General features: G+C 46.0%; 2 protein-coding genes and 1 non-coding gene across 3 annotated transcripts in view; 2 read left to right on the top strand and 1 right to left on the bottom strand.

Annotated features, from left to right (window-relative positions):
• The first annotated feature begins 624 nt into the window (after positions 1–624).
• LOC119937293 lies at positions 625–762 on the top strand. Its single transcript, XR_005453970.1, has one exon. It is a non-coding gene; the product is annotated as a small nucleolar RNA SNORA7 (small nucleolar RNA).
• A 5,203-nt stretch (positions 763–5,965) lies between these two features.
• Positions 5,966–19,551, bottom strand: CCDC59 (coiled-coil domain containing 59). Its single transcript, XM_038756428.1, has 4 exons — positions 19,458–19,551; positions 11,205–11,421; positions 9,009–9,108; positions 5,966–6,173 (listed from the first exon to the last, which is right to left on the bottom strand). Exons 1-4 carry the CDS (start codon positions 19,546–19,548, stop codon positions 6,012–6,014), a joined length of 570 nt encoding a protein of 189 aa, XP_038612356.1. The 5' UTR covers positions 19,549–19,551; the 3' UTR covers positions 5,966–6,011.
• A 103-nt stretch (positions 19,552–19,654) lies between these two features.
• METTL25 (methyltransferase like 25) overlaps positions 19,655–25,369 on the top strand; it is a 105,183-nt gene continuing 99,468 nt past the window's right edge. The window contains exon 1 of the mRNA XM_038756835.1: positions 19,655–19,946. Coding sequence (XP_038612763.1) covers positions 19,661–19,946 — 286 coding nt within the window. The 5' untranslated portion in view covers positions 19,655–19,660. The remainder of the gene's footprint in view (positions 19,947–25,369) is intronic.

Raw genomic sequence — 25,369 nt, forward strand, 5'->3', positions numbered from 1 at the left:
TATGTGATGTGCTTGATATACTCACATAACTGTAGTATCACGGAAAAATAATTTACTTGTTCATCCTAAATATTCAACTATTTTACTTGTATGCAGCTCTTTCTACATCTGAATAGTTTTCCTGTTGTTAATGTCTAGTTGGGGGCTATTAATCTTAAAAATGGTTTGTTGAAGTGCTACTGTTGGGTAGGGACTGTCTCTATATGTTGCCAACTTGTACTTCCCAAGCACTTAGTACAGTGCCCTGCACACAGTAAATGCTCAATAAATACGATTGATGATGAGTCTTGGAGAGCTAAAAATTGTAACTATTTAGTTAATTGCTTTCTCTTTCTCCCCAACATCCTTCCGATTGTACCTCAAAATGTGCTTAAGAATATAATGAGTTTTTCTTGATGGCATCCTCAAAACTTTACATCATCCTGGATGCGACGCCTCTCTGTAATGATCAGTCAATTCCGCAGTTACTCTCCTTTGCTTACTTTATTTGCTTTTATACATTGTACGGTCACAATCCATGTTTCAGGATAGCTTGAGAAATGTGAGTTTGAACCCGACTGAAATTTTGAATTTGCAGTAATTCTGTACCTATTTGTCTGTAAATTTATATTTTGTAACCACAGTAACCTCTCAGGGTCACCCCTGCAGAGTTCCCAGTACTCTACCAGGTTCGACTACGGGAGGGAAGGTCAAGCAGAGGCATATCCATTCCATTCCTAGCTTGGGCAGCGGCTAGCGAGTGGAAGGCAATCTGCTACAAGTCGAAACTCACCTGTGCTGGGCAGCAGCGGCCTGGGAGAGAGAGTCAAGGGTGGAGACTCAGATTTACTGCGTCGAAGTAGGCAATGGTAAACCGTTTCCATATTTTTACCAAGAAAACTCTATGGTTACACTACTAGAATGATTGCAAATGGAGAGCGGAGCGTTCTGGGAGAGATGCGTCCGTGGCGTCGCTATGGGTCGGGCACGACTCGACAGCATCAGACAACAACAACAGCTTCACAGTATTGGGTATGTTCTAATTACAAAGCAGAAAAAACTCTTATGAGTATTTTAGAACTCATAAAACTCTTGTTCTATGTAGCTAAGAACAAGCTACATAGGTCTGATAAGTTCTCTCAGGATAAGCATCCTGGCCTAGCAGAAAGAGAGCGGGCCTGGGAGCCGGGGGACCTGGGTTCTAATTCTACCTCTGCCCCTTACTGCGTGACCTTGGGCAATTCCCTTAACTTCTCTGTGCCTCAATTTCCTTATCTGCAAAATGGGGATTCAGTGCCGGTGATCACACACCCTGAGCCCCATGTGGGACCTGATTACCAAAGTTATAACTATTATTAGTAGTAGTATTAGACTAGACTGTGAGCCCACTGTTGTGTAGGGACCGTCTCTATATGTTGCCAATTTGTACTTCCCAAGCGCTTAGTACAGTGCTCTGCACACTGATTGATAGTATTAGCATTACATTTTTACCTAGGAAGTCTACACCCTTATTGGCCTACCTGCAGACTGCAGTTCTGCCATTTTACAAAGATTAGCCATAATTTGGAAGGGTGAACTGGGAGGCCACCAGATTGGAAGAAAATAAAGTGAAGGGGGGAAAAAAATGAACTTTTACAGCCACTTACCCTCACCATCATGGGGACAATGAAAAAGGGAAAGGGCAAAGAGCCCTGCATTTGACTGGGAGTTTGGGGGAGGAATTGGGAGAATTATGACTGGGTGAGTCAGTTGATGGGTCTATTAATGGGAGAATTGGTGTTCATAAAATGAGGGATGGTTATTGTAGGGAGTTTATTTGATGGATTATACCATCACTGGAGACCCATGGCAGGTGGGATGTCAGTGGAGCATTTCATGGACGAAATTAGGCGCTAGGCCGGTCCCTTAAGAACCTCTGATCCATCTGTTCAGGCCAGCATATGGCATGGGGGAATGGTAACAATGTCATATAATTTTTTAAAAAATTAACCTTTCTAAGAACATCAAGATATTTTTAGCACAGTACTTTCCTGGCTTCTTATTATTGTATCACTATAAAATGCCTTTGATGCATATTTTTTATTTTAAGAAGAAAAAGTAACGCAAAGAACAAGAAACACTAATGTAGAAATTTTTAGGGCAGCAAGAGGTTGACTAACACAACACACAATTGTAGATTCTAGAAAGAAGTAAATTATGTCCTAGGCATAAGCTAATTAGGATAAAGGTAAATTAGCTGTTTGGGCCCTTAAAGTAGCATTTACTATCCTGAACAGCACCCCAAAGTCCTGAAAGAGCTAATAGACTTCCCAAAATTGTCCAGTATCAATTTTATCAAGTGTATCGCCTCTGCACTTGGATCTGTGACCTTAGGACATTTGATATTTGCCCCACAGTACTTCCCAAGCACTTAGTACAGTGCTCTGCACACAGTAAGCGGTCAATAAATATGATTGAATGAATTATAATAATAATGGCATTTGTTAAGCACTTACTATGTGCAAAGCACTGTTCTAAAAAGCGCTGGGGAGGTTACAAGCTGATCAGGTTGTCCCACATGGGGCTCACAGTCTTAATCCCCATTTTAAAGATGAGGTAACTGAGGCCCAGAAAAGTTAAGTGACTTGCCCGTAGTCACACAGCTAAGTGGCAGAGCCAGGATTAGAACCCATAACCTCTGGCTCCCACGCCCGTGTTCTTTCCACTGAGCCTCGCTGCTTCTCTTAATAATAATAATGATGGCATTTTTTAGGCGCTTACTATGTGCCAAGCACTGTTGTAAGCACTGGGTAGATACAAGGTGATCAGGTTGTCCCACGTGGGGCTCACAGTCTTAATCCTCATTTTCCAGACGAGGTAACTGAGGTACGGAGAAGTCAAGTGACTTACCCAAAGTCACACAGCACACAAGTGACAGAGCCGGGATTAGAATCCATGACCTCTGACTCCCAAGTCCGGGATCTTTCCACTGAGCCACGCTGCTTCTGTAAATTATAGATTATAAATTATTTATTCACATTAATGTCTGTCCACCCCCCTAGACTGTAAGCTCATTCTGGGCAGGGAACATGTCTACTAATTGTGTTCTACTGTACTTTGCTAAACCCTTAGTACAGTGCCCCGCACATAGTATGCAAACAATAAATACAATTTATTGGTTGGTTAAGAATAATAATTCCTATTTATTAAGCAGTTACTAAATGCTGGGATAGATACAGGATAATCAGGTCAGACACGGTTCGCAGTCCAAGGGAAAGGGAGAACAGATACTTAATCCCTATTTTACAGATGAGGAAACTGAAGCACAGAGAAGTGACTTGCTTAAGGTCTCACAGCAGGCAGGGGGTGGAATCTGGATTCCAACCCAGGTCCTTCGACTTCCCAGCCTGTGCTCTTTCTATTAGGCCACACTACCCATTCATTCAATCGTATTTATTGAGCGCTTACTGTGCGCAGAGCACTGTAAATAAGCGAGAAGTACAAGTCGGCAACATATAGCGACAGTCCCTACGCAACAACAGGCTCCTCAAGGTAGCTATGGCTAAATTATTGAGAGGAACATAGCCAGTATACTTGTCTAACACTTAAAGGACTCCGAAATGCTGAGAAATTGAAGAGAGGGAATACAATAAGGTATTCTTCTAGCACTTGAAAAAGCACTGCAGATGATAAGTGGAAAACAATTTGGCAATAGGTTATGTTGGACAGGTAAATGTTGTCTTAAAATGCTTTACCTGATCTTTGCAGGGAAAATATACTTACTGCTTGAAAATAAAATTGAGATCCTGTTTCACAGATGTATTCATTGTTTCTACACTCATAAAAATTCAGTTGTATCATTAGAGGGAAGCTGATCCTCTATTATTTTACTTGAAAACGTATTTTCTATTAAAGTCCGTAGCAGTAGTCATGACATTTTAGGCATTTTGGATGCGCAAAGCTCCATACTAGTGGGGAAACCACAAGTATACTCAGGTCAGCCCTGGTTCTTTGCCCATCAGGTGGCCACAATTTAGAGAGGCAGCATGGCCTAGTGGATAGATCACAGGCCTGGGGGGCAGAGGATTTACATCCCAATGCTTAGCAATTGATAGTATTTAATGAGTGCTTACTATGTGCTAAGCGCTTGGGAGAGAACAGTGCTTGGCACATAGTAAGCACTCAACAAATACCGGAATTATTAATCCAACAGAGTTTGCAGACACATTTCTTGCCCACAAGGAGTTTCCAGGCAGGGAACCTGTTATATTGCTGTACTCTCCCAAGCGCTTAGTACGTCTTGCACACATCATCATCATCATCATCAATCGTATTGAGCGCTTGCTATGTGCAGAGCACTGTACTAAGCGCTTGGGAAGTACAAATTGGCAACATATAGAGACAGTCCCTACCCAACAGTGGGCTCACAGTCTAAAAGGGGGAGACAGAGAACAAAACCAAACATACTAACAAAATAAATAGAATAGATATGTACAAGTAAAATAAATAAGTAAATAGAGTAATAAATATGTACAAACATATATACATATATACAGGTGCTGTGGGGAAGGGAAGGAGGTAAGATGGGGAGGATGGAGAGGGGGAGAAAGCACTCACTAAATACGACTGATCAAGTGATTGATTGATTTGAGGTCTGTACCTCTCTGCATCAAGGAGAAACTCCTGATCATTGGCTTTGAAGCTCCTTGGTGAGCAGAGAACATTGCTTATGCTCTCAAATTAAAGCAGATATGGGTTGAATTCACATTCATAAAAAAATAAATAAAAGAAAATCACTTCCACCCATCAGGAAGGCCCAACAACTGGAGCTGTGAAGTGGTCAAATCTGTGTTCTGAGGCCCTGGTGCTATTTTCCAATCCCCTCCTCCACCGTCGTAGGAGTTTCTCTCAGTCCTTCTGGCCTCTGGAGCTGGGTCAGAGAGCCTTCTCACCTCTGGTCCTCTTGTGAGGACATGGTGACCGACCACCTACACCTCTCAGCCCACTAGCCCTCCCAGGCAGCTTGGAGGTTTCTCTGCACGAGGCGCCCAAGGTTTGGGAATGGTTGCCGGCATCTTGATGGCCTCCCCTGCCAAGGGTTGGGAAGACTGGAGGTAAGGCAGGTGAGCGGATGACGATCTGCCCCACCATCTGGTTCTGGGCTCCTAGCTTAGTGAGTAAAACGGGAAGCCCAGAGCACTAAGATCTGCTTGGGTGCTCCATTCTGCTGGTGCAGGCCAAGAGGAGGCCAAGTAGACTGTGAGCCCACTGTTGGGAAGGGACTGTCTCTATATGTTGCCAATTTGTACTTCCCAAGCGCTTAGTACAGTGCTCTGCACATAGTAAGCGCTCAATAAATACGATTGATGATGATGATGAAGAGGCCCAGCCAACATCTTGGCTCGGCCTCCGGCTCCATGGCGGCATCAACCGTAAGCGTTTAGTACAGTGCTCTGCAACTTCGAAGTCAACAACTTCGACTGAATGAATCGAGAATCAGGGTGGGTTTGGTTCAAAAAACACAATTGGAGGAGAGGAGGAAGGGGATGGCGAAGGTAATGGCATCACCACCCCCCTTACAATGCAATGCCCCCAGTAAGTGCTCAACAAATGCTATTGATTGATTGGTGCCAATCCCATAGGCCAACAGCTTCTCTGATGCCCACGTGGTCGGCGCCTACGTTTTTGAGGAGTGCCATTCTGTAATTGCCTGGAGAAACACTGCGTTCGTTTTGATGCCATCTCTCTTCTCCTGTAATTATTTCGTAATCTTGATCTTGTCTGAAAAACTGATACCATAATATGGAACCATTCCCTTGCAGTTCAACAAATCAGTGGAACTTTCTCTCTCGCATCACTGAGAGAGAAAAATATTCCACACATAGTCCCTCTCAAAGTCTACAATCTATGAAGGCCATCATGCTCAATTATTTGTCTGCAGCTGTAATACTAATGGGTTAAACCAGCCAGTTAATTGCTATGAAGTATCTAATCACATCCAAATGAATCCAGTAGCAGGGGTATATTTTTATTTGCATACAAAACAGAAGGTTTTATTGTTTTTCTTGGATCTTTTGAAGAAGATATTCCATTTGTACGTTTAACTTTGGCTGTCCTTTTCTAGTCCTCTGACTCAATATTTTGAATGCTTCCATTTTCTTTTTTTTGTATTGCTTTTGTGCTTCTTCTCGCTCTTGTTTTCTTTTCTCAGCCTCCTGAAACGGAAACAAATAGAACACTGACCATGAGCGGAGAGCACGCAATGCAGGAACTGCTCGGAAACAGCTTGCGCTATGAGTGCGTGGCAAGTTCTGTCCACCAAACATTGAATAAAACAAGTTGTAGCAGGTAACTGAATTATGATGTAAGTGAAAGGCCCTTTCAGCTTTACAATGAATATGCAACATGGATCTTCTCAGCATAATGGGACAGCAGACCAAATACAGAAAAACATTTTTAAGTCCCTGGGTCAGGAAACAAGAGAGGTCCAATTCCTGACGTCTTATTTTCATAATTTTTGACAAGTGTTATGACATCTTTTTTAAGTATGGTGCAAGGAAGATGTCGAGAACTAGAGTCGTTTCCAGTCTCTTACCTGAATTCCTCTACACTGACTGCACCTTCTGGGGATGCTTCTGCTGGGCCTAATTCCTGGGCTCGAGGGACACAGATCACATCAGATCAAGCGCTTAGTACAGTGCTCTGCACACAGTAAGCGCTCAATAAATAAGACTGATGATCACATCTTATGCTCAAGTCAGTGGCAGGAAAGGATCTGGGGCAGCTTCCGGAGCTAAAAGAATTTTCTCAAGAGCAGAGGTCCAGACGAGCTCACAGGATCCACAATTGGTCCACATTCGTTCATTCATTAAATCGTATTTATTGAGCGCTTACTGTGTGCAGAGCACTGAACTAAGCGCTTGGGAAGTACAAGTCGGCAACATATAGAGACAGCCCCTACCCAACAGCAAGCTCACAGTCTAGAAATGCAGTAGGCACTGTTGTCCTTCCACTGTTTTAGCAATTGAAATACTCTTTAGTCTTCCCCTGAGATACAAGTGATTTTCTCTCGAGCCTTTTTCAGGTTTCAGAGTGACCAAATGAAAACAAACCCTCTAAAGTGACTAAATGATATGAAAATTAAACAATCACCAAAAGTGTTTTAAGATACCACATCAAGAAGAACTGCGGGCCTCGTAACGTGGTTTCTATTTTCTTTCTATAAACAGCGCATGTAGAAGCCCCACATTTCTCACAGTTCGAAAAACCCCAGTTGGCACTCTTACTGGTTTCACAAAACTCAAGTGTTAAGCCAAACAGTGCTAATGAAATGAGCTTCTCAGAGGAAAATGACGATTACTACAAAGATTCCAAAAGCTTCCCCATTTTGATAAGAAAAAAACACACTGCAGATAACTACTAACTTAAATGATCAAAACACAATGTAACAACAACACAAGGTTGATTATGGATTTAAACAAATAAATGTTCACACACATGCACATAAAAATCCTAATTGTCCTCACCAAGAGCTCTGTACACACTGATTTGACTTTCACCCAAGTTTGGACGTTTTTGCAGTGTATCATTTAACGGTCAGGTTCCGGCTCTTCTGACATTTGTTACTTACGGTAGCTGACACTGGTTTCTCACCCACCCGTTAAAATCTTCCCTTTCCCAAAGCATCTGCTCAGAGATTGCGGCATGGCAGGTATGTGAGATCTCCAATTATATACGAATGTATAGTGGTAAGCAGTATAGTGGCAATCAGTACTTACTTTTTAAGTATTAAGCGCTGGGATAGATACAAGCTAATCAGGTTGGACGGAGCTTCTGTCACACATGGGGCTCTCAGTCTTAATCCCCATTTTACAGACGCAGTAACTGAGGCACAGCGAAGTTAAGCGATTTGCCAAAGGTCACACAGAGGATAACTGGTGGAGCCGGGATTAGGACCCAAGTCCTTCTGACAACCAGGCCCGTCCTCTTGCCACTAGGCCATGCTGCTTCTCAAGTCCACTCCATTCCCCGAGATTTCTTTTTCGGTATTGACATACCAAACTGAATCTACTTAGGATAACTTCAAGGCAAAGCAAGGCAGCTGTACTGGTGCACCTTCGCCAACTTGGTTATATTCTCTCAAGTGTTCAGTACAGTGCTCGGTATACAGTAAGAGTTCAATAAATATAATTGATTGTTGCACAGTGGCTAAGCAGTGGCCCGGGAAGACCCAAAAGGCAGCAGAACACATATACATGAGCAGCAAAACCAGAGCACTAGTGTGGTTTGAGAGCACTATGTGGACTACAAGTAGTAAAATTCAATAGCATTATTGTGGAAAAGCATGAAGAGATATAATGGGGCGATGGAGGGACTGGTGATTTTAAGTAGTTAAAATGTGCTTCTATAAAATCTATTTCTGAACACGGAAAGTAAGTGGGGTATAATCCATTTTGCAAAGTTTCCTGATAAGTCAAAGTACCTCCTGGCTCCTCAGGCTCCAATTCCACTGTTGTTTTAATAATAATAATAAAAATAATAATAATAATAATAGCATTTGTTAAGCACTTCCCTATGTGCCAAGTACTGTATTAAACATTGGGGTGAATATACGCACATTGGGTTGATCTCAGTCCATCTCACGTGGGGCACTCAGTCTCAATCCCCATTTGACAGATGAGGGAACTGAGGCACAGAGAAGTTAAGTGACTTGCCCAAGGTCACAAGGCAGACAAGAGTGGAGCTGGAATTAGAACCTATGACCTTTTGACTCCCAGGCCACTACGCCATGCGGCTTCTCATTCAGATACTTTTAAGCTTCTTATTGCAACTTAGAATAAATGGGGACTTGTGCCACTTATCTTACACGTATTAACCTCAAGTTATTTGCTGGATCCAATCTCGGGCATAAGAATACCAAAGCCAACTTCCTCAACTCAACATTTTACATCAATCAGTCATATTTATTACACACTTGTGTGCACTAGGCACATAATTAATGCTAATATGATATTAACTGCCCTCCCCCATTTAAGAAATCACTTGATTACCTGTTTCTTAGCAGCCCGTTTTGCAACTATCATATCATACTCTTCTTTTGCTTTCTGATTTGATGTCTTCTTCTTGTTCTTCTTTGGGGGTGCAACAGAACTTTGAAAGATAAATGAAATTGCAATTAAGACAAAAAGCTATTGAATCAGACCTGAAAAAATTCCATCATCTAAGATAACATGAACTTTCAATTAAAGCACGATTCAAGGTCTTTAACAAAACTAAGTTATACCTGACTTACTAATTCATTTAACTTCCTTGTCTTCAATACCTTTGGTTTTATTTTTAGCTCCTTTGAAATTACTGCTTATTCAAGCCACTTTCTCCAAAGTCCCCTGCCAATTAAATGTGAGAAATACTAAAGGAGGAGGGCAAATTCATTCATTCATTCAATCGTATTTATTGAGCGCTTACTGTGTGCAGAGCACTGTACTAAGCGCTTGGGAAGTACAAGTCGGCAACATATGGAGACGGTCCCTGATGATGATGGCGTTTATTAAGCGCTTAGTATGTGCAAAGCACTGTTCTGGCCAACAACCGGCTCACAGTCTAGAAGGGGGAGACAGACAACAAAACACGTCATTGGCACACACTTAACTGGACTCAATTTAATTCTCCCCCAAATCTGAAGGATGATTAAAAAAAAGTTTGTACAAAGCCAAGATACACGAACGGTCACTTAGTGCAAAATAATCGTTACTGGCAACAAATTAAACAAACTTGAAAGTTGTCAGGGGGCTTAAAATTTATAGCTGCTACTTTAGTACAGGCCAGTGTAAAAGTGAGGCTGGCGAAAAGCTGGCTTGGGGTTCATCCAGATGGTATCCTCGCGATGCCCCGACAACTAGTCATCAAGTTGGGCTTTCTGAAAACTTACTTCTGTTCACGACTGCGAACTTGCCTTGCCTTTTGCTGCTGAGTCGTCTCTGAACTAGAACAGCTGAATTTTGCAGCTAGTTCAAGCAGTTCCCTGATGCAGCATTAAAAATTAAGTGTGCCACCCTCCTCCTACCCACCACACACACACACTTATCATTTATTGACTTATACTTAATGGTATTATACTTAATGACTTATTATTATAAGTGGGTGGTGAGTTGGGTGTCAGAGACTAGCCAACACTCTCAAGTCACGGTTGCTACTTTTAAGGAGATGAAAAGATCCTTGAATACACTGCAACACATTTTTCTAAAACATACAACTGTTTTGGAGCCCCCAAACTAGAGACACTATATGGAATGGAAGATGATAGCAATAATGATATTTGTTAAGTGCTTACTATGTGACAGGCACTGTACTAAGCACTGGGGTGGATACAAGCAAATTGGGATGGAGGCGGGTGAGGGAATGTGTATATCTGAGAATTTGTAATATAGGTGAGTGAATATACAAGAGAAGGTGGGCATTAGATCAGGGGAGAAAATAGAGTATCACGAAAGTCTAGGGGCATCAACCTGGAAATTGGGCTGCCAATTTTCCTGCCCTATGCTCACTCTAAAGTCCCTTCTTCCTCCAATGAGAAAATACGGGTGGCATCATCCCTAGCTTAGTAGTCCTTTTTTTAATGGTATCTGGTAAGCACTTACCATGTATCACGCACTCTTCTAAGCGCTGGGGTAGATCAGGATAATCAGGTTGGACAATGTCTCTGCCCCTCATGAGGCTCACAGTCAAAGTAGGAGGGAGGAGGATTTAATCCCCATTTTACAGATGAGGTAACTGAGGTACTGGGAAGTGAAGTGACCTGTCCAAGGCCACACAGGAGATGAGTAGCGGAGCAAGGATCAGAACACAGATCCCGACTCCCAGTCCCATGCTCTTTCCCCTAGGCCAAGCTGCCTTTCACCAAAATACCCTGGTTTTCTACTGTGCTTTTATTCCCAAAGCGCTCTCACATTAATTAGTTCATTTCAGCCCTCACAACAACCCTGTGAGGTACGTAGGAAAGGCAGGTGTGATCATCCCCAATTTGCAGATGGGGAAACTGAGATACAGAGAAGGTAAGTGAACGACCGAAGGTCACACAGCAGGTTAGCGGCACAGCTCACACTCGAACCCGGGTCTTTTGGATCCTAGACCAGAGCTCTGCCACTTTGCCAAGTTGCTTCTCCAATTTCTACTTCCTAAAACTGACCTAGAGCTGTTAAATTAACTTTTCAGTTCAACTTAAAACACTCCGAAAGGGGAAGACATACCTCACCGTCGGGCTGCTTTGCACAGAAGAGAGTTGGTGATCTTTTCGACGTTGAACACTGAGTAGGGCTTCTTCAGCTACATATAGATGCTTCAAGTGTTCTGGGTAGGTTTCTGTGAACTGGTCATTTGAAGGAAGTTGGGACCCTCTTTTCTTTCGCAAAAATTTTGTGTATTTCTGTTGGATTTTCTGTTTTCTTCGAAAAGCAAATCCCTGCCCTGGAGTAAAGAAAATGTTTTAAGTCAATGATAGTAGTAAGTGGTATTTGTTAAGCGCTTACTATATGACAAGTACTGTACTAAGCACGGGGGTAGATACACGATCATCAAGTCCCACATGGGGCTCAGTCTATACAGGACTGCAGAAGAGGGAACTGAGGCAAAGAGAAGTTAAATAACTTGGCCCAAATGTCACAGCAGGTAAGTGGCAGAGCTGGGGTTAGAAGCCAGGTCCTCTGACTCCTAAGCCTGTGCTTTCCACTCCACCATGCCGCTTCTGTGACCTAAATGTCATTTAATTTCCCTCACAGATTTCATGGGTTCCTCCTGCTGGTTGCCCAGATGTGCATCAAAAGCAACAAAATTAAAGTAATAGAACCTCCTGAAGTTCCACCCTTAAATGCTCAGACCATCAACCTGGGGACCAACCAAGATTTTCCACTGTGAAAGCTGCAAAGGGAACTATCTTCTCCCAAGACTCTGCACTCAATAAATTCTACTGACTGACTGACGAAACTATGGTCGCAACCAAGCAAACTTCTCCTGGGGGCAACTTGATCGATATTGGGCACTTCTGTGCTGAACACCGTTCTAAGCACTTTTTATTTTTAATGGTATCTGTTACACACTATCTACAGGGGTAGAAAGAAGCGGATCAGGCTGTGAGGTTCTCAGTCTTAATCCTTATTTTACAGATGAGGCAATGGACCCACAGAGAAGCTGAGTGACTTGATCAAGGTTGTTAGATCAATCTCTCGTCCTATCCCGACTGAATTATTGCATCAGCCTCCTTTCTGCCCTCCCATCCTCCTGCCTCTCCCTGCTTCAGTCTATACTTCACTCTGCTGCCCGGATTACCTTTCTGCAGAAACACTCTGGGCACGTCACTCCCCTCCTCAAAAATCTCCAGCGGTTGCCTATCAACCTTCGCATGAAGCAAAAACTCCTCACTCTTGGCTTCCAAGGTCTCCATCACCTCTTACCTCACCTGCCTTCTCTCCTTCTCCGGCCCAGCCCGCGCCCTCCGCTCCTCTGCCGCCGCTAACCTCCTCAATGGGCCTCGTTCTCACCTGTCCCTCCGTCGACCCCCGGACCACATCCTCCCCCTGGCCTGGAATGCCCTCCCTCCATGCAACCGCCAAACTAGCTCTCTTCCTCCCTTCAAACCCCTACTGAGAGCTCACCTCCTCCAGGAGGCCTTCCCAGACTGATCCCCCTCCTTCCTCTCCCCCTCGTCCCCCTCCCCATCGCCCCCACTCCCTCCCTTTACCCTACCCTCTTCCCCACCCCACAGCACTTGTGTATATTTGTACAGATTTCTCTATTTTATCAATGATGTGTACACAGCCACAATTCTATCTATTCTGCCAGCACTGACACCCGTCTACTTGTTTTGTTTTCTTGTCTGTCTCCCCCCTCTAGACTGAGAACCCACTGCTGGGTAGAGACTGTCTCTATGTGTTGCCGATTTGTACTCCCCAAGCGCTTAGCACAGTGTTCTGCGCTGTAAGCGCTCAATAAATGCGACTGAATGAATGAAAAGTGGAGGCGGCAGGATTCGAATCTAGGTCCCACACTGCTTCTCACTTGGGAGAGCGCCACAGAGTTGGACACGATCTCTGCTCTCAAGATTACAATCTAGCGGGGAAGACGGTCACTAAAATAAGTTACAGGTAGGGGACAGCGACAGACTCTAAAGAGAGGGTGGAGGATGAGAAACCCAAAGTGGGGAAGCCACATGGGGCTCCCAGCCTTCATCCCCATTTTACAGGTGGCGTAACTGAGGCACGAAGAAGGGAAGTGACTTGTCTAAATCACAACCAAGATGAGTGGCAGAGTGGGGATTAGAACCCAGGTCCTTCTGACTTCCAGGCCGAGGCTCTTTCCATAAGGCCACTCTGCTTCTTGTGTGCTCTCCCAAGTGCTTAGTACAGTGCTCTGCACACAGTAGCAATATTAAATATAGAATTTAAGCGCTTACTATGTGGCAGGCACTGTACTAAGCACAGGGGTGCATGTAAGCAGATCGGACTGCACACAGTCCCTTTCCCACGTGGGGCTCAGTCTCAACTCCCATTTTACAGATGAGGGAACAGAGGCCAGAGAAGTGAAATGACTCGCCCAAGGTCACACAACAGACAAGGGATGGAGTCCAGATAAGAACGGTCTCTAAATGTTGCCCACTTGTACTTCCAAAGCACTTAATACAGTGCTCTGCACACAGTAAGCACTCAATAAATACGACTGAATGAATGAACCACTGACCTTAATAATAACAACAATAATGGTAACAAATACCATTATTGTTATTAGTTAAGCGCTTCCTATGTGCCAAGCACTGTTCTAAGCACTGGGGGTAGATATAAGGTGATCAGGTTGTCCCACATGGGGCTCAGTCCTCATCCCCATTTTCCAGATGAGGGAACTGAGGCACAGAGAAGTGAAGTGACCTGCCCAAAGTCACACAGCAGATGAGTGGCAGAGTTGGGATTAGAACCCACGACCTCTGACTCCCAAGCCCGGGCTCTTTCCACTGAGCCACGCTGCTTGTATCCTCCCCAGCAATTAGAACAGTGCTTGGCACAGAGCAGGCGTTTAACAAATGCCATTATTATTATTATCATGACTATGAGTGTCGGAGTCAGGATTGGAACCCACGACCTCTGACTCATTCATTCCCAAGTCCGGACTCTTTCCACTGAGCCACGTTGCTTCTCTAACTGCTTAACAAATACCATTACTTTACTATTATTATTATTATTATTATTATTATTAGAAAAGCAGCGTGCCTCAGTGGAAAGAGCCCGGGCTTAGGAGTCAGAGGTCATGGGTTCTAATCCCAGCTCCGCCAACTGTCAGCTGTGTGACTTTGGGCAAGTCACTTAACTGGCTGCTACAGTGTGGCTCAGTGGAAAGAGCCCGGGCTTTGGAGTCAGAGGTCATGGGTTCAAATCCCAGCTCCGCCAATTGTCAGCTGTGTGACTCTGGGCAAGTCACTTCACTTCTCTGGGCCTCAGTTACTTCATCTGTAAAATGGGGATTAAGACTGTGAGGCCCCCCGTGGGACAACCTGATCACCTTGGAACCTCCCCAGCGCTTAGAACAGTGGTTTGCACATAGTAAGCGCTTAATAAATGCCATTATTACTATTATTACTATTATTCTCAGGGCCTACAGTGACATCTGGAAAATGAGGATAAAGACTGTAAGCCCCTCATGGGACAGCTTGATTACCTTCTATCTACCCTAGCGCTTAGAACAGTGCTTCGCACATTCATTCATTCATTCAATCGTATTTATTGGGCACTTACTGCGTGCAGTGCACTGTACTAAGCGCTTGAGAAGTACAAGTTATAAGTACAAGTACATAGTAAGGGCTTAATAATAATGATGATGGCATTTGTTAAGCACTTACTATGTGCAGAGCACTGTTCTAAGCGCTGGGGGGGATACAAGGTGATCAAGTTGTCCCACATGGGGCTCACAATCTTAATCCCCATTTTACAGATGAGGTAACTGAGGCTCAGAGAATAATAATGATAATAATGTTGGTATTCATTAAGGGCTTACTATGTGCAAAGCACTGTTCTAAGCGCTGGGGAGAATACAAGGTGATCAAGTTGTCCCACGTGGGGCTCACAATCTTAATCCCCATTTTACAGATGAGGTAACTGAGGCTCAGAGAATAATAATGATAATAATGTTGGTATTCATTAAGGGCTTACTATGTGCAAAGCACTGTTCTAAGCGCTGGGGAGAATACAAGGTGATCATGTTGTCCCACGTGGGGCTCACAGTCTTAATCCCCATTTTACAGATGAGGGAACTAAGGCACAGAGAAGTGAAGTGACTTGCTCCAAATCACACAGCTGACAGTTGGCAGAGCCAGGATTAGAACCCATGATCCCTGACTCCAAGCCCGTGCTCTTTCCACTGAGCCACTCTGCTTCAAATGCATTATTATTATTATTACTTGGTGGAGCCGGGATTGGAACCCATGACCTCTGACTCCCAAGCCCGCACTCTTTCCCCTAAGCCATGCTGCTTCAAATGCAGTATTATTATTATTATTATTATTAATTGGCGGAGGCGGGATTCGAACCCATGACCTGACTCCCAAGCCCACGCTCTTTCCACTGAGCCACGCTGCTTCAAATGCAGTATTATTATTATTATTATTATTATTATTAATTGGTGGAGGCGGGATCCGAACCCATGACCTCTGACTCCCAAGCCCCCGCTCTTTCCACTGAGCCACGCTGCTTCAAATGCAGTATTATTATTATTAATTGGCAGAGCCAGGATTCGAACCCATGACCTCGGACTCCCAAGCCCGCGCTCTTTCCACTGAGCCACGCTGTTTCAAATGCAGTATTATTATTATTATTATTAATTGGCGGAGGCGGGATTCGAACCCATTACCTCTGACTCCCAAGCCCCGCTCTTTCCACTGACCCATGCTGCTTCAAATGCAATTTTTATTTTTATTAATTGGCGGAGCCGGGATTCAAACTCATGACCTCTGACTCCCAAGCCCGCGCTCTTTCCACTGAGCCATGCTGCTTCAAATGCATTATCATTTTTATTATTATTAATTGGCGGAGCCGGGATTCAAACCCATGACCTCTGACTCCAAGGCCCACGATCTTCCCACCGAGCCACGTTGCTTCAAACGCATTATTAGTATTATTACTATTAATTGGCGGAGCCGGGACTTCTAGACTGTGAGCCCACTGTTGGGTAGGGACCGTCTCTATATGTTGCCAACCTGTACTTCCCGAGCGCTTAGTACAGTGCTCTGCACACCAAAAAGCGCTCAATAAGTACGACTGAATGGATGAATTCGAACCCATGACCTCTGACTCCCAAGCCCGCGCTCTTTCCCCTGAGCCACGCTACTTCAAATACATTATTAGTATTGTTATTAATTGGCGGAGCCGGCATTCGAACCCATGACCTCTGGCTCCCAAGCCCGCGCTCTTTCCCCTGAGCCATGCCGCTTCAAATACATTATTAGTATTATTATTAATTGGCGGAGTCAGAATTCGAACCCATGACCTCTGACTCCCAAGCCTGCGCTCTTTCCACTGGGCCACGCTGCTACAAATGCATTATTATTATTATTATTGTTATTAATTGGCGGAGCCAGGATTCAAACCCATGACCTCGGACTCCCAAGCCCGCGCTCTTTCCACTGGGCCACGCTATTTCAAATGCAGTATTATTATTATTACTATTATTATTAATTGGCGGAGGCGGGATTCGAGCCCACGACCTCTGACTCCCCAGCCCGCGCTCTTTCCACTGAGCCACGCTATTTCAAATGCAATATTATTATTATTATTAATTGGCGGGGGCGGGATTCGAACCCATGACCTCTGACTCCCAAGCCCGCGCTCTTTCCACTGGGCCACGCTGCTTCAAATGCATTATTATTATTATTATTATTATTAATTGGCAGAGCCAGGATTCAAACCCATGACCTCTGACTCCCCAGCCCGCGCTCTTTCCACTGGGCCACGCTGCTTCAAATGCAGCATTATTATTATTAAATGGTGGAGGCGGGATTCGAACCCATGACCTCTGACTCCCAAGCCCGCACTCTTTCCACTGGGCTACGCTTCTTCAAATGCAGTATTATTATTACTGTTATTAATTGGCAGAGCCAGGACTCGAACCCATGACCTCTGACTCCCAAGCCTGCGCTCTTTCCCCTGAGCCACGCTGCTTCAAATACATTATTAGTATTGTTATTAATTGGCAGAGGTGGGATTCGAACCCATGACCTCTGACTCCCAAGCCTGCGCTCTTTCCCCTAAGCCACGCTGTTTCAAATGCAGTATTATTATTATTATTATTAATTGGCGGAGGTAGGATTCGAACCCATGACCTCTGACTCCCAGGCCCGCGCTCTTTCCACTTAGCCACACTGTTTCAAATGCAGTATTATTATTGTTAATTGGCGTTGGTGGGATTCGAACCCATGACCTCTGACTCCCCAGCCCGCGCTCTTTCCACTGAGCCACGCTGCTTCAAATGCAGTATTATTATTATTAATTGGCATTGGTGCGATTCGAACCCATGACCTCTGACTCCCAAGCCCATGCTCTTTCCACTGAGCCACGCTACTTCAACTGTAGTATTATTATTATTATTATTAATTGTCGGAGGAGGGATTCGAACCCATGACCTCTGACTCCCAAGCCCGCGCTCTTTCCACCGAGCCACGCTTTTTCAAATGCAGTATTATTATTAATTGGCAGATCCGGGATTCGAACCCATGACCTCTGACTCCAAGGCCCGTGCTCTTTCCACTGGGCCACGCTGCTTCAAATGCATTATTATTATTATTATTAATTGGCAGAGCTGGGATTCGAACCCATGACCTCTGACTCCCAAGCCTGCGCTCTTTCCCCTAAGCTACGCTGTTTCAAATGCAGTATTATTATTATTATTAATTGGCGGAGGTAGAATTCGAACCCATGACCTCTGACTCCCAGGCCCGCGCTCTTTCCCCTGAGCCACGCTGTTTCAAATGCAGTATTATTATTAATTGGCGTTGGCGGGATTCGAACCCATGACCTCTGACTCCAAGGCCCGCGCTCTTTCCACTGAGCCACGCTGCTTCAAATGCATTATTATTATTATTAATTGGCGGAGGCGAGATTCGAACCCATGACCTCTGACTCCCAAGCCCGCGCTCTTTCCCCTGAGCCACGCTGCTTCAAATACATTATTAGTATTGTTATTAATTGGCGTTGGCGGGATTCGAACCCATGACCTCTGACTCCCAAGCCCGCGCTCTTTCCACTGAGCCACGGTGTTTCAAATGCAGTATCATTATTATTATTACTAATTGGCGGAGGCAGGATTCGAACCCATGACCTCTGACTCCCAAGCCCGCGCTCTTTCCACTGAGCCACGCTGTTTCAAATGCAGCATTATTATTATTAATTGGCGGAGGCGGGATTCGAACCCATGACCTCTGACTCCAAGGCCCGCGCTCTTTCCACTGAGCCACGCTGTTTCAAATGCAGTATTATTATTATTAATTGGCGTTGGTGGGATTCGAACCCATGACCTCTGACTCCAAGGCCCGCGCTCTTTCCACTGAGCCACGCTGCTTCAAACGCAGTATTATTACTATTATTAATTGGCGTCGGTGGAATTCGAACCCGTGACCTCTGACTCCCAGGCCCGCGCTCTTTCCACTGAGCCACGCTGTATCAAATGCATTATTATCATGCACTCTTTCCACTGAGCCACGCTGCTTCAAATGCAGTATTATTACTATTATTAATTGGCGGAGGCGGGATTTGAACCCATGACCTCTGACTCCCAAACCCGCGCTCTTTCCACTGAGCCACGCTGTTTCAAATGCAGTATTATTACTATTATTATTAATTGGCGTTGGGGGGATTCGAACCCATGACCTCTGACTCCAAGGCCCGCGCTCTTTCCACTGAGCCACAGTGTTTCAAATGCAGTATTATTATCATTATTATTAATTGGCGGAGGCGGGATTCGAACCCATGACCTCTGACTCCCAGGCCCGCGCTCTCTCCCCCGAGCCACGCTGCTTTCACTCCTTCAGCCGTATTTACTGAGCGCTTACGGTGCGCGGGGCGCTGTACTAAGCGCTTGGGAAGTACAAGTTGGCCCCACATCCTCCCCTGACTGCTCAACAGAGAAGCAACGTGGCTCAGTGGGAAGAGCCCGGGCTTGGGAGTCAGAGGTCATGGGTTCGAATCCCGCCTCCTCCACCTGTCTGCCGTGCGACCTCGGGCAAGTCGCTTCCCTTCTCTGAGCCTCAGTGACCTCATCTGTAAAATGGGGATGAAGACCGTGAGCCCCAAGTGGGGCCACCTGATCACCTCGTATCCTCCCCAGCGCTTAGAACAGTGCTCTGCGCGCAATAAACGCTTAATAAACGCCATCATTATTATTTTTTTTTCTAAACAAATCCCACCGTTGTGATTATGTTTATGATTATTCTCGTCATCGTGTGTGTGTGGGGTCCGTCCGGCGCCTCTCACCCTCACGGACGCTGCCGACGAACGGCTTCCGCGGGTCGGGCCGCCATGGCCGCCTCGTCTTCGCCTCCCTCATCGCCTTCCCCTCCCTCATCGTCCCCAACGGCCGCCGGAAGTGGCTCCCGCGCAGGCGCGGCGCAGGCGCGGCGCAGGCGCAGAGGCGCCCCCCCCAGCCCCCGCGTGACGTCACGGCGGCCCCCGGCGCCATGGCGGCCCCCTGGCGGCCGGCCGTGGGGCCGGAGCTGGGCGCGCTGCAGGGGCGGCTGAGCGGGCTGCTGCCCTTCCTGCGGCGGGCCCTGCCCATCTCCGGCGCCCACGCCGTGGACTTCTACAGCGCCGGCCTGTGGCGCCGCCTGGTGGACGCCGCGCCGGACGCCGCGCTGGAGGCGCTGCGCCGGGCCGGGGTCCTGCCGGGGGGCGGGGCCTCGCCGGCGGCCCCACGGCCCGAGGCGGGAGCGGAGCGACCCCTGGCGGAACACGGCGGACACGCAGGTGAGCGCCAGACCCACACCGGTTTTTCCGTTTTTCATTCATTCATTCGTTCGTTCATTCATTCGTTCATTCAGTCGTTCGTTCGTTTATTCATTCATTCAGTCGGTCGTTCATTGATTCATTCACTCATTCAGTCGTTCGTTCATTGATTCATTCAGTCGTTCGTTCATTCAGTCAGTCGTTCGTTCAGTCAGTCAGTTGTTCGTTCGGTCATTCATTCATTCAGTCGTTCCTTCATTCATTCAGTCAGTCAGTCGTTCGTTCGTTCATTCAGTCAGACAGTCAGCCGTTCGTTCGGTCATTCATTCATTCAGTTCGTTCGTTCATTCATTCAGTCGTTCGTTCATTCATTCATTCAGTCAGTCGTTCGTTCGTTCATTCATTCGTTCATTCAGTCGTTCGTTCGTTTATTCATTCATTCAGTCGTCCGTTCATTCATTCATTCATTCATTCGTCGTTCGTTCATTCATTCATTCAGTCGTTCGTTCATTCATTCAGTCGTTCGTTCGGTCATTCATTCATTCAGTTCGTTCGTCCATTCATTCATTCAGTTCGTTCGTCCATTCATTCATTCAGTCAGTCGTTCGTTCGTTCATTCAGTCAGTCGTTCGTTCATTCAGTCAGTCAGTCGTTCGTTCGTTCATTCATTCGTTCATTCAGTCGTTCGTTCATTTATTCATTCATTCAGTCGGTCGTTCATTGATTCATTCACTCATTCAGTCGTTCGTTCATTGATTCATTCAGTCGTTCGTTCATTCATTCACTCGTTCGTTCATTCAGTCAGTCAGTTGTTCGTTCGGTCATTCATTCATTCAGTTCGTTCGTCCATTCATTCATTCAGTCAGTCGTTCATTCGTTCATTCAGTCAGACAGTCAGGTGTTCGTTCGGTCATTCATTCATTCAGTTCGTTCATTCATTCAGTCGTTCGTTCATTCAGTCAGTCAGTCAGTGGTTCATTCAGTCATTCATTTATTCAGTCGTTCGTTCATTCAGTCAGTCAGTCAGTCCGTTCGGTCATTCATTCATACATCATCATCATCATCATCATCAATCGTATTTGTTGAGCGCTTACTTTGTGCAGAGCACTGTACTAAGCGCTTGGGAAGTACGAGTCGGCAACATATAGAGACAGTCCCTACCCAACAGTGGGCTCACAGTCTAAAAGGGGGAGACAGAGAACAAAACCAAACTACTAACAAAATAAAATAAATAGAATAGATATGTACAAGTAAAATAAATAAATAAATAAATAGAGTAATAAATATGTGCAAACATATGTACATACATAGAGGTGCTGTGGGGAAGGGAGGGAGGTAAGATGGGGGGATGGAGAGGGGGACGAGGGGGAAAGGAAGGAAGGGGGCTCAGTCTGGGAAGGCCTCCTGGAGGAGGTGAGCTCTCAGTAGGGCCTTGAAGGGAGGAAGAGAGCTAGCTTGGCGGATGGGCAGAGGGAGGGCATTCCAGGCCCGGGGGAGGACGTGGGCCGGGGGTCGATGGCGGGACAGGCGAGAGCGAGGTACAGTGAGGAGATTAGCGGCGGAGGAGCGGAGGGTGCAGGGTGGGCTGTAGAAGGAGAGAAGGGAGGTGAGGTAGGAGGGGGTGAGGTGATGGAGAGCCTTGAAGCCCAGGGTGAGGAGTTTCTGCCTGATGCGCAGATTGATTGGTAGCCACCGGAGATTTTTGAGGAGGGGAGTAACATGCCCAGAGCGTTTCTGGACAAAGACAATCCGGGCAGCAGCATGAAGTATGGATTGAAGTAGGGAGAGACAAGAGGATGGGAGATCAGAGAGAAGGCTGATGCAGTAGTCCAGACGGGATAGGATGAGAGCTTGAACGAGCAGGGTAGCGGTATGGATGGAGAGGAAAGGGCGGATCTTGGCAATGTTGCGGAGCTGAGACCGGCAGGTTTTGGTGACGGCCTGGATGTGAGGGGTGAATGAGAGAGCGGAGTCGAGGATGACACCAAGGTTGCGGGCTTGTGAGACGGGAAGGATGGTAGTGCCGTCAGCAGAGATGGGAAAGTCAGGGAGAGGGCAGGGTTTGGGAGGGAAGACAAGGAGTTCAGTCTTGGACATGTTGAGTTTTAGGTGGTAGGCAGACATCCGGATGGAGATGTCCTGAAGGCAGGAGGAGATGCGAGCCTGGAGGGAGGGGAAGAGAGCAGGGGCAGAGATGTAGATTTGGGTGTCATCAGCGTAGAGATGATAGTTGAAGCCGTGGGAGCGAATGAGGTCACCAAGGGAGTGAGTGTAGATCAAGAACAGAAGGGGACCAAGTGAGTGTAGATCAAGAACAGAAGGGGACCAAGAATCGAACCTTGGGGAACCCCCACAGTAAGGGGATGAGACGGGGAGGAGGAGCCTGCAAAAGAGACTGAGAATGAAGGACCGGAGAGATAAGAGGAGAACCAGGAGAGGACGGAGTCTGTGAAGCCAAGGTCGGATAGCGTGCTGAGGAGAAGGGGGTGGTCCACAGTGTCGAAGGCAGCTGAGAGGTCGAGGAGAGGTTCATTCATTCATTCAGTCGTTCGTTCTGTCATTCATTCATTCAGTTCATTCGGTCATTCATCCATTCACTCGTTCGTTCATTCATTCATTCATTCGTTCATTCATTCATTCAGTCGTTCGTTCATTCATTCAGTCGTTTGTTCATTCATTCATTCAGTCGTTCATTCATTCATTCAGCCAGTGGTTCGTTTGGTCATTCATTCATTCAGTCTTTCGTTTGTTCATTCATTCAGTTCGTTCATTCATTCATCCATTCAGTCGTTCATTCATTCAGTCAGTCAGTCAGTCGTTCGTTCGTTCATTCATTCAGTCAGTCAGTGGTTCGTTCGGTCATTCATTCATTCATTCAGTCGTTCGTTTGTTCATTCATTCAGTCGTTCATTCATTCATTCAGTCAGTCAGTCGTTTGTTCGGTCATTCATTCATTCATTCATTCAGTTCGTTCGTTCATTCATTCATCCATTCAGTCGTTCGTTCGCTCACTCATTCAGTTCGTTCGTTCGTTCGTTCATTCATTCATTCATTCTCTCCGGTGCCCAATTTAGCTCCCCCAACCCCCTACCCTCCAGCCTCCTGCTGTCCAGCCCACCACGCTGCCCAGCTGAACCGGGCCAGGTGTCCAGCCGCCCCGGGAGCCCCAGTTTGGGCACTGGGTTCTAAGGTGGCTGAGGGGGTGGGTGAGCGGGCAGCCCAGAGCAGGGCCCAGGTCCCAGGGCACACCCCGACCTCAGAGAACAGGCGTGGGAAGAAAGGGCAGGGACCTAAAGGCTCCTACAGAATCGCCCCCATCATATCTTATTTTGTTAGTCTGTTTGGTTTTGTTCTCTGTCTCTCCCTTTTAGACTGTGAGCCCACTGTTGGGTAGGGACTGTCTCTAGATGTTGCCAACTTGTACCTCCCAAGCGCTTAATACAGTGCTCTGCACACAGTAAGCGCTCAATAAGCATGATTGATTGATTGATTGATTGATCTCCTCCACTCCTCCCCACAGCAGCCCCTGGGCCCGGGGACTAAACTGGGGACCGGGACCGGGTGAGGGGCAGCTCTGTGCCTGTCAGCGGGCGTCTCCGTCTCAGCCTGCTGTCGGCGTGCCCGGGTAGGCGTTGACTGAGGGTGTCTGTGGGTTGGCTGTGAGCATCCAGTCATTGAGAGAAACCAATCAATCAATCAGTCGTATTTATTGAGCGCTTACTGTGTGCAGAGCGCTGTACTAAGCGCTTGGGAAGTACAAGTTGGTGACATAGAGAGACGGTCCCTACCCAACAGCGGGCTCACGGTCTAAAAGGCCGGAGGCACAGTGGGGTTCCAACTTAACTGCCGTGGGGATGGCACCCAGACACCCACATCTAGAGACCGGCACACAACCCGACACAGGCCCGCACAGACGTCAGTACAGGTGCGTGTGCACACACCTAGATCCAGAGACATATGGCAGTTGCAAGCACACGTCCACACAAGCTCGGCCAGCTAGACAAGCACAAAGAGGCACGGAGGCAGGCAGGAGGGCTCCATTAGGAATATATCGTTGGCCCTCAGCCTGATTCGGGCAGGCTTCTGCAGGTACAGAGGCCCAGGACACAAGTCCCCCGATACCTGGGGACCCATCCTACCCGCATTCATCCCCAACACACACACAACAGACACACCCCATTGTCCTCTCCCTTCACCTTGCCACAGGAACATTCACTACATATGTAGTGAATCGAGTAAGAGTGTTTTGTTGTGTTGTCTGTCTCCCCCTTCTAGACCGTGAGCCCGCTGTTGGGGAGGGACCGTCTCTAGATGTTGCCGACTTGGACTTCCCAAGCGCGTAGTACAGTGCTCTGCACACAGTAAGCGCTCAATAAATACGAATCAATTAATTCATTCATTCATTCATTCAGTCGTTCGTTCATTCATTCATTCAGTCGTTCATTCATTCATTCAGTCGTTCGTTCATTCATTCAGTCGTTCATTCATTCACTCAGTCAGTCGTTCATTCATTCAGTCGTTCGTTCATTCATTCATTCAGTCGTTCATTCATTCAGTCGTTCGTTCATTCATTCAGTCAGTCATTCAGTTGTTCATTCATTCATTCATTCAGTCGTTCGTTCATTCATTCAGTCGTTCATTCATTCATTCAGTCGTTCATTCATTCAGTCGTTCGTTCATTCATTCATTCAGTCGTTCATTCATTCAGTCAGTCAGTCAGTCAGTGAGTGCTTACTGTGTGCAGAGCACTGTACTAAGCACTTGGGAAGTACAAGTTGGCAGCATATAGAGATGGTCCCTACCCAACAATGGGCTCACAGTCTAGAAGGGGGAGACAGACAACAAAACAAAACGTATTAACAAAATAAAATAAATAGAATAAATATGTACAAGTAAAATAAATAAAAAGAGTAATATGTACAAACATATATACATATATACAGGTCGTTCGTTCATTCATTTATTCATTCATTCATTTATTCATTCATTTTATTTGCTCATATTTATTCAATTTATTTTATTTTGTTAATATTTTTTGTTTTGTTCTCTGTCTCCCCTTTCTAGACTGTGAGCCTGCTGTTAGGTAGGGACCATCTCTATCTGTTGCCAACTTGTGCTTACCAAGCGCTTAGTACAGTGCTCTGCACACAGTAAGCGCTCAATAAATACGTTTGAATGTATTTAACATTCAATTGTATACGAACATGAATTCGTATAATTTACGAATATAAATTCATCATTCATTCATTCATCTATCATAATCCATTCATTCCTTCAACCTTCTAGACTGTGAGCCCACTGTTGGGTAGGGAGTGTCTCTATATGTTGCCAACTTGTACTTCCCAAGCGCTTAGTACAGTGCTCTGCACACACTAAGCGCTCAATAAATATGATTGAATGGATGAATGAATTCATCATTCATTCATCCATCCATCATAATCCAT

This window comes from Tachyglossus aculeatus, chromosome 14, assembly GCF_015852505.1.
Source record: "Tachyglossus aculeatus isolate mTacAcu1 chromosome 14, mTacAcu1.pri, whole genome shotgun sequence".
NCBI classification, from domain to species: domain Eukaryota; kingdom Metazoa; phylum Chordata; class Mammalia; order Monotremata; family Tachyglossidae; genus Tachyglossus; species Tachyglossus aculeatus.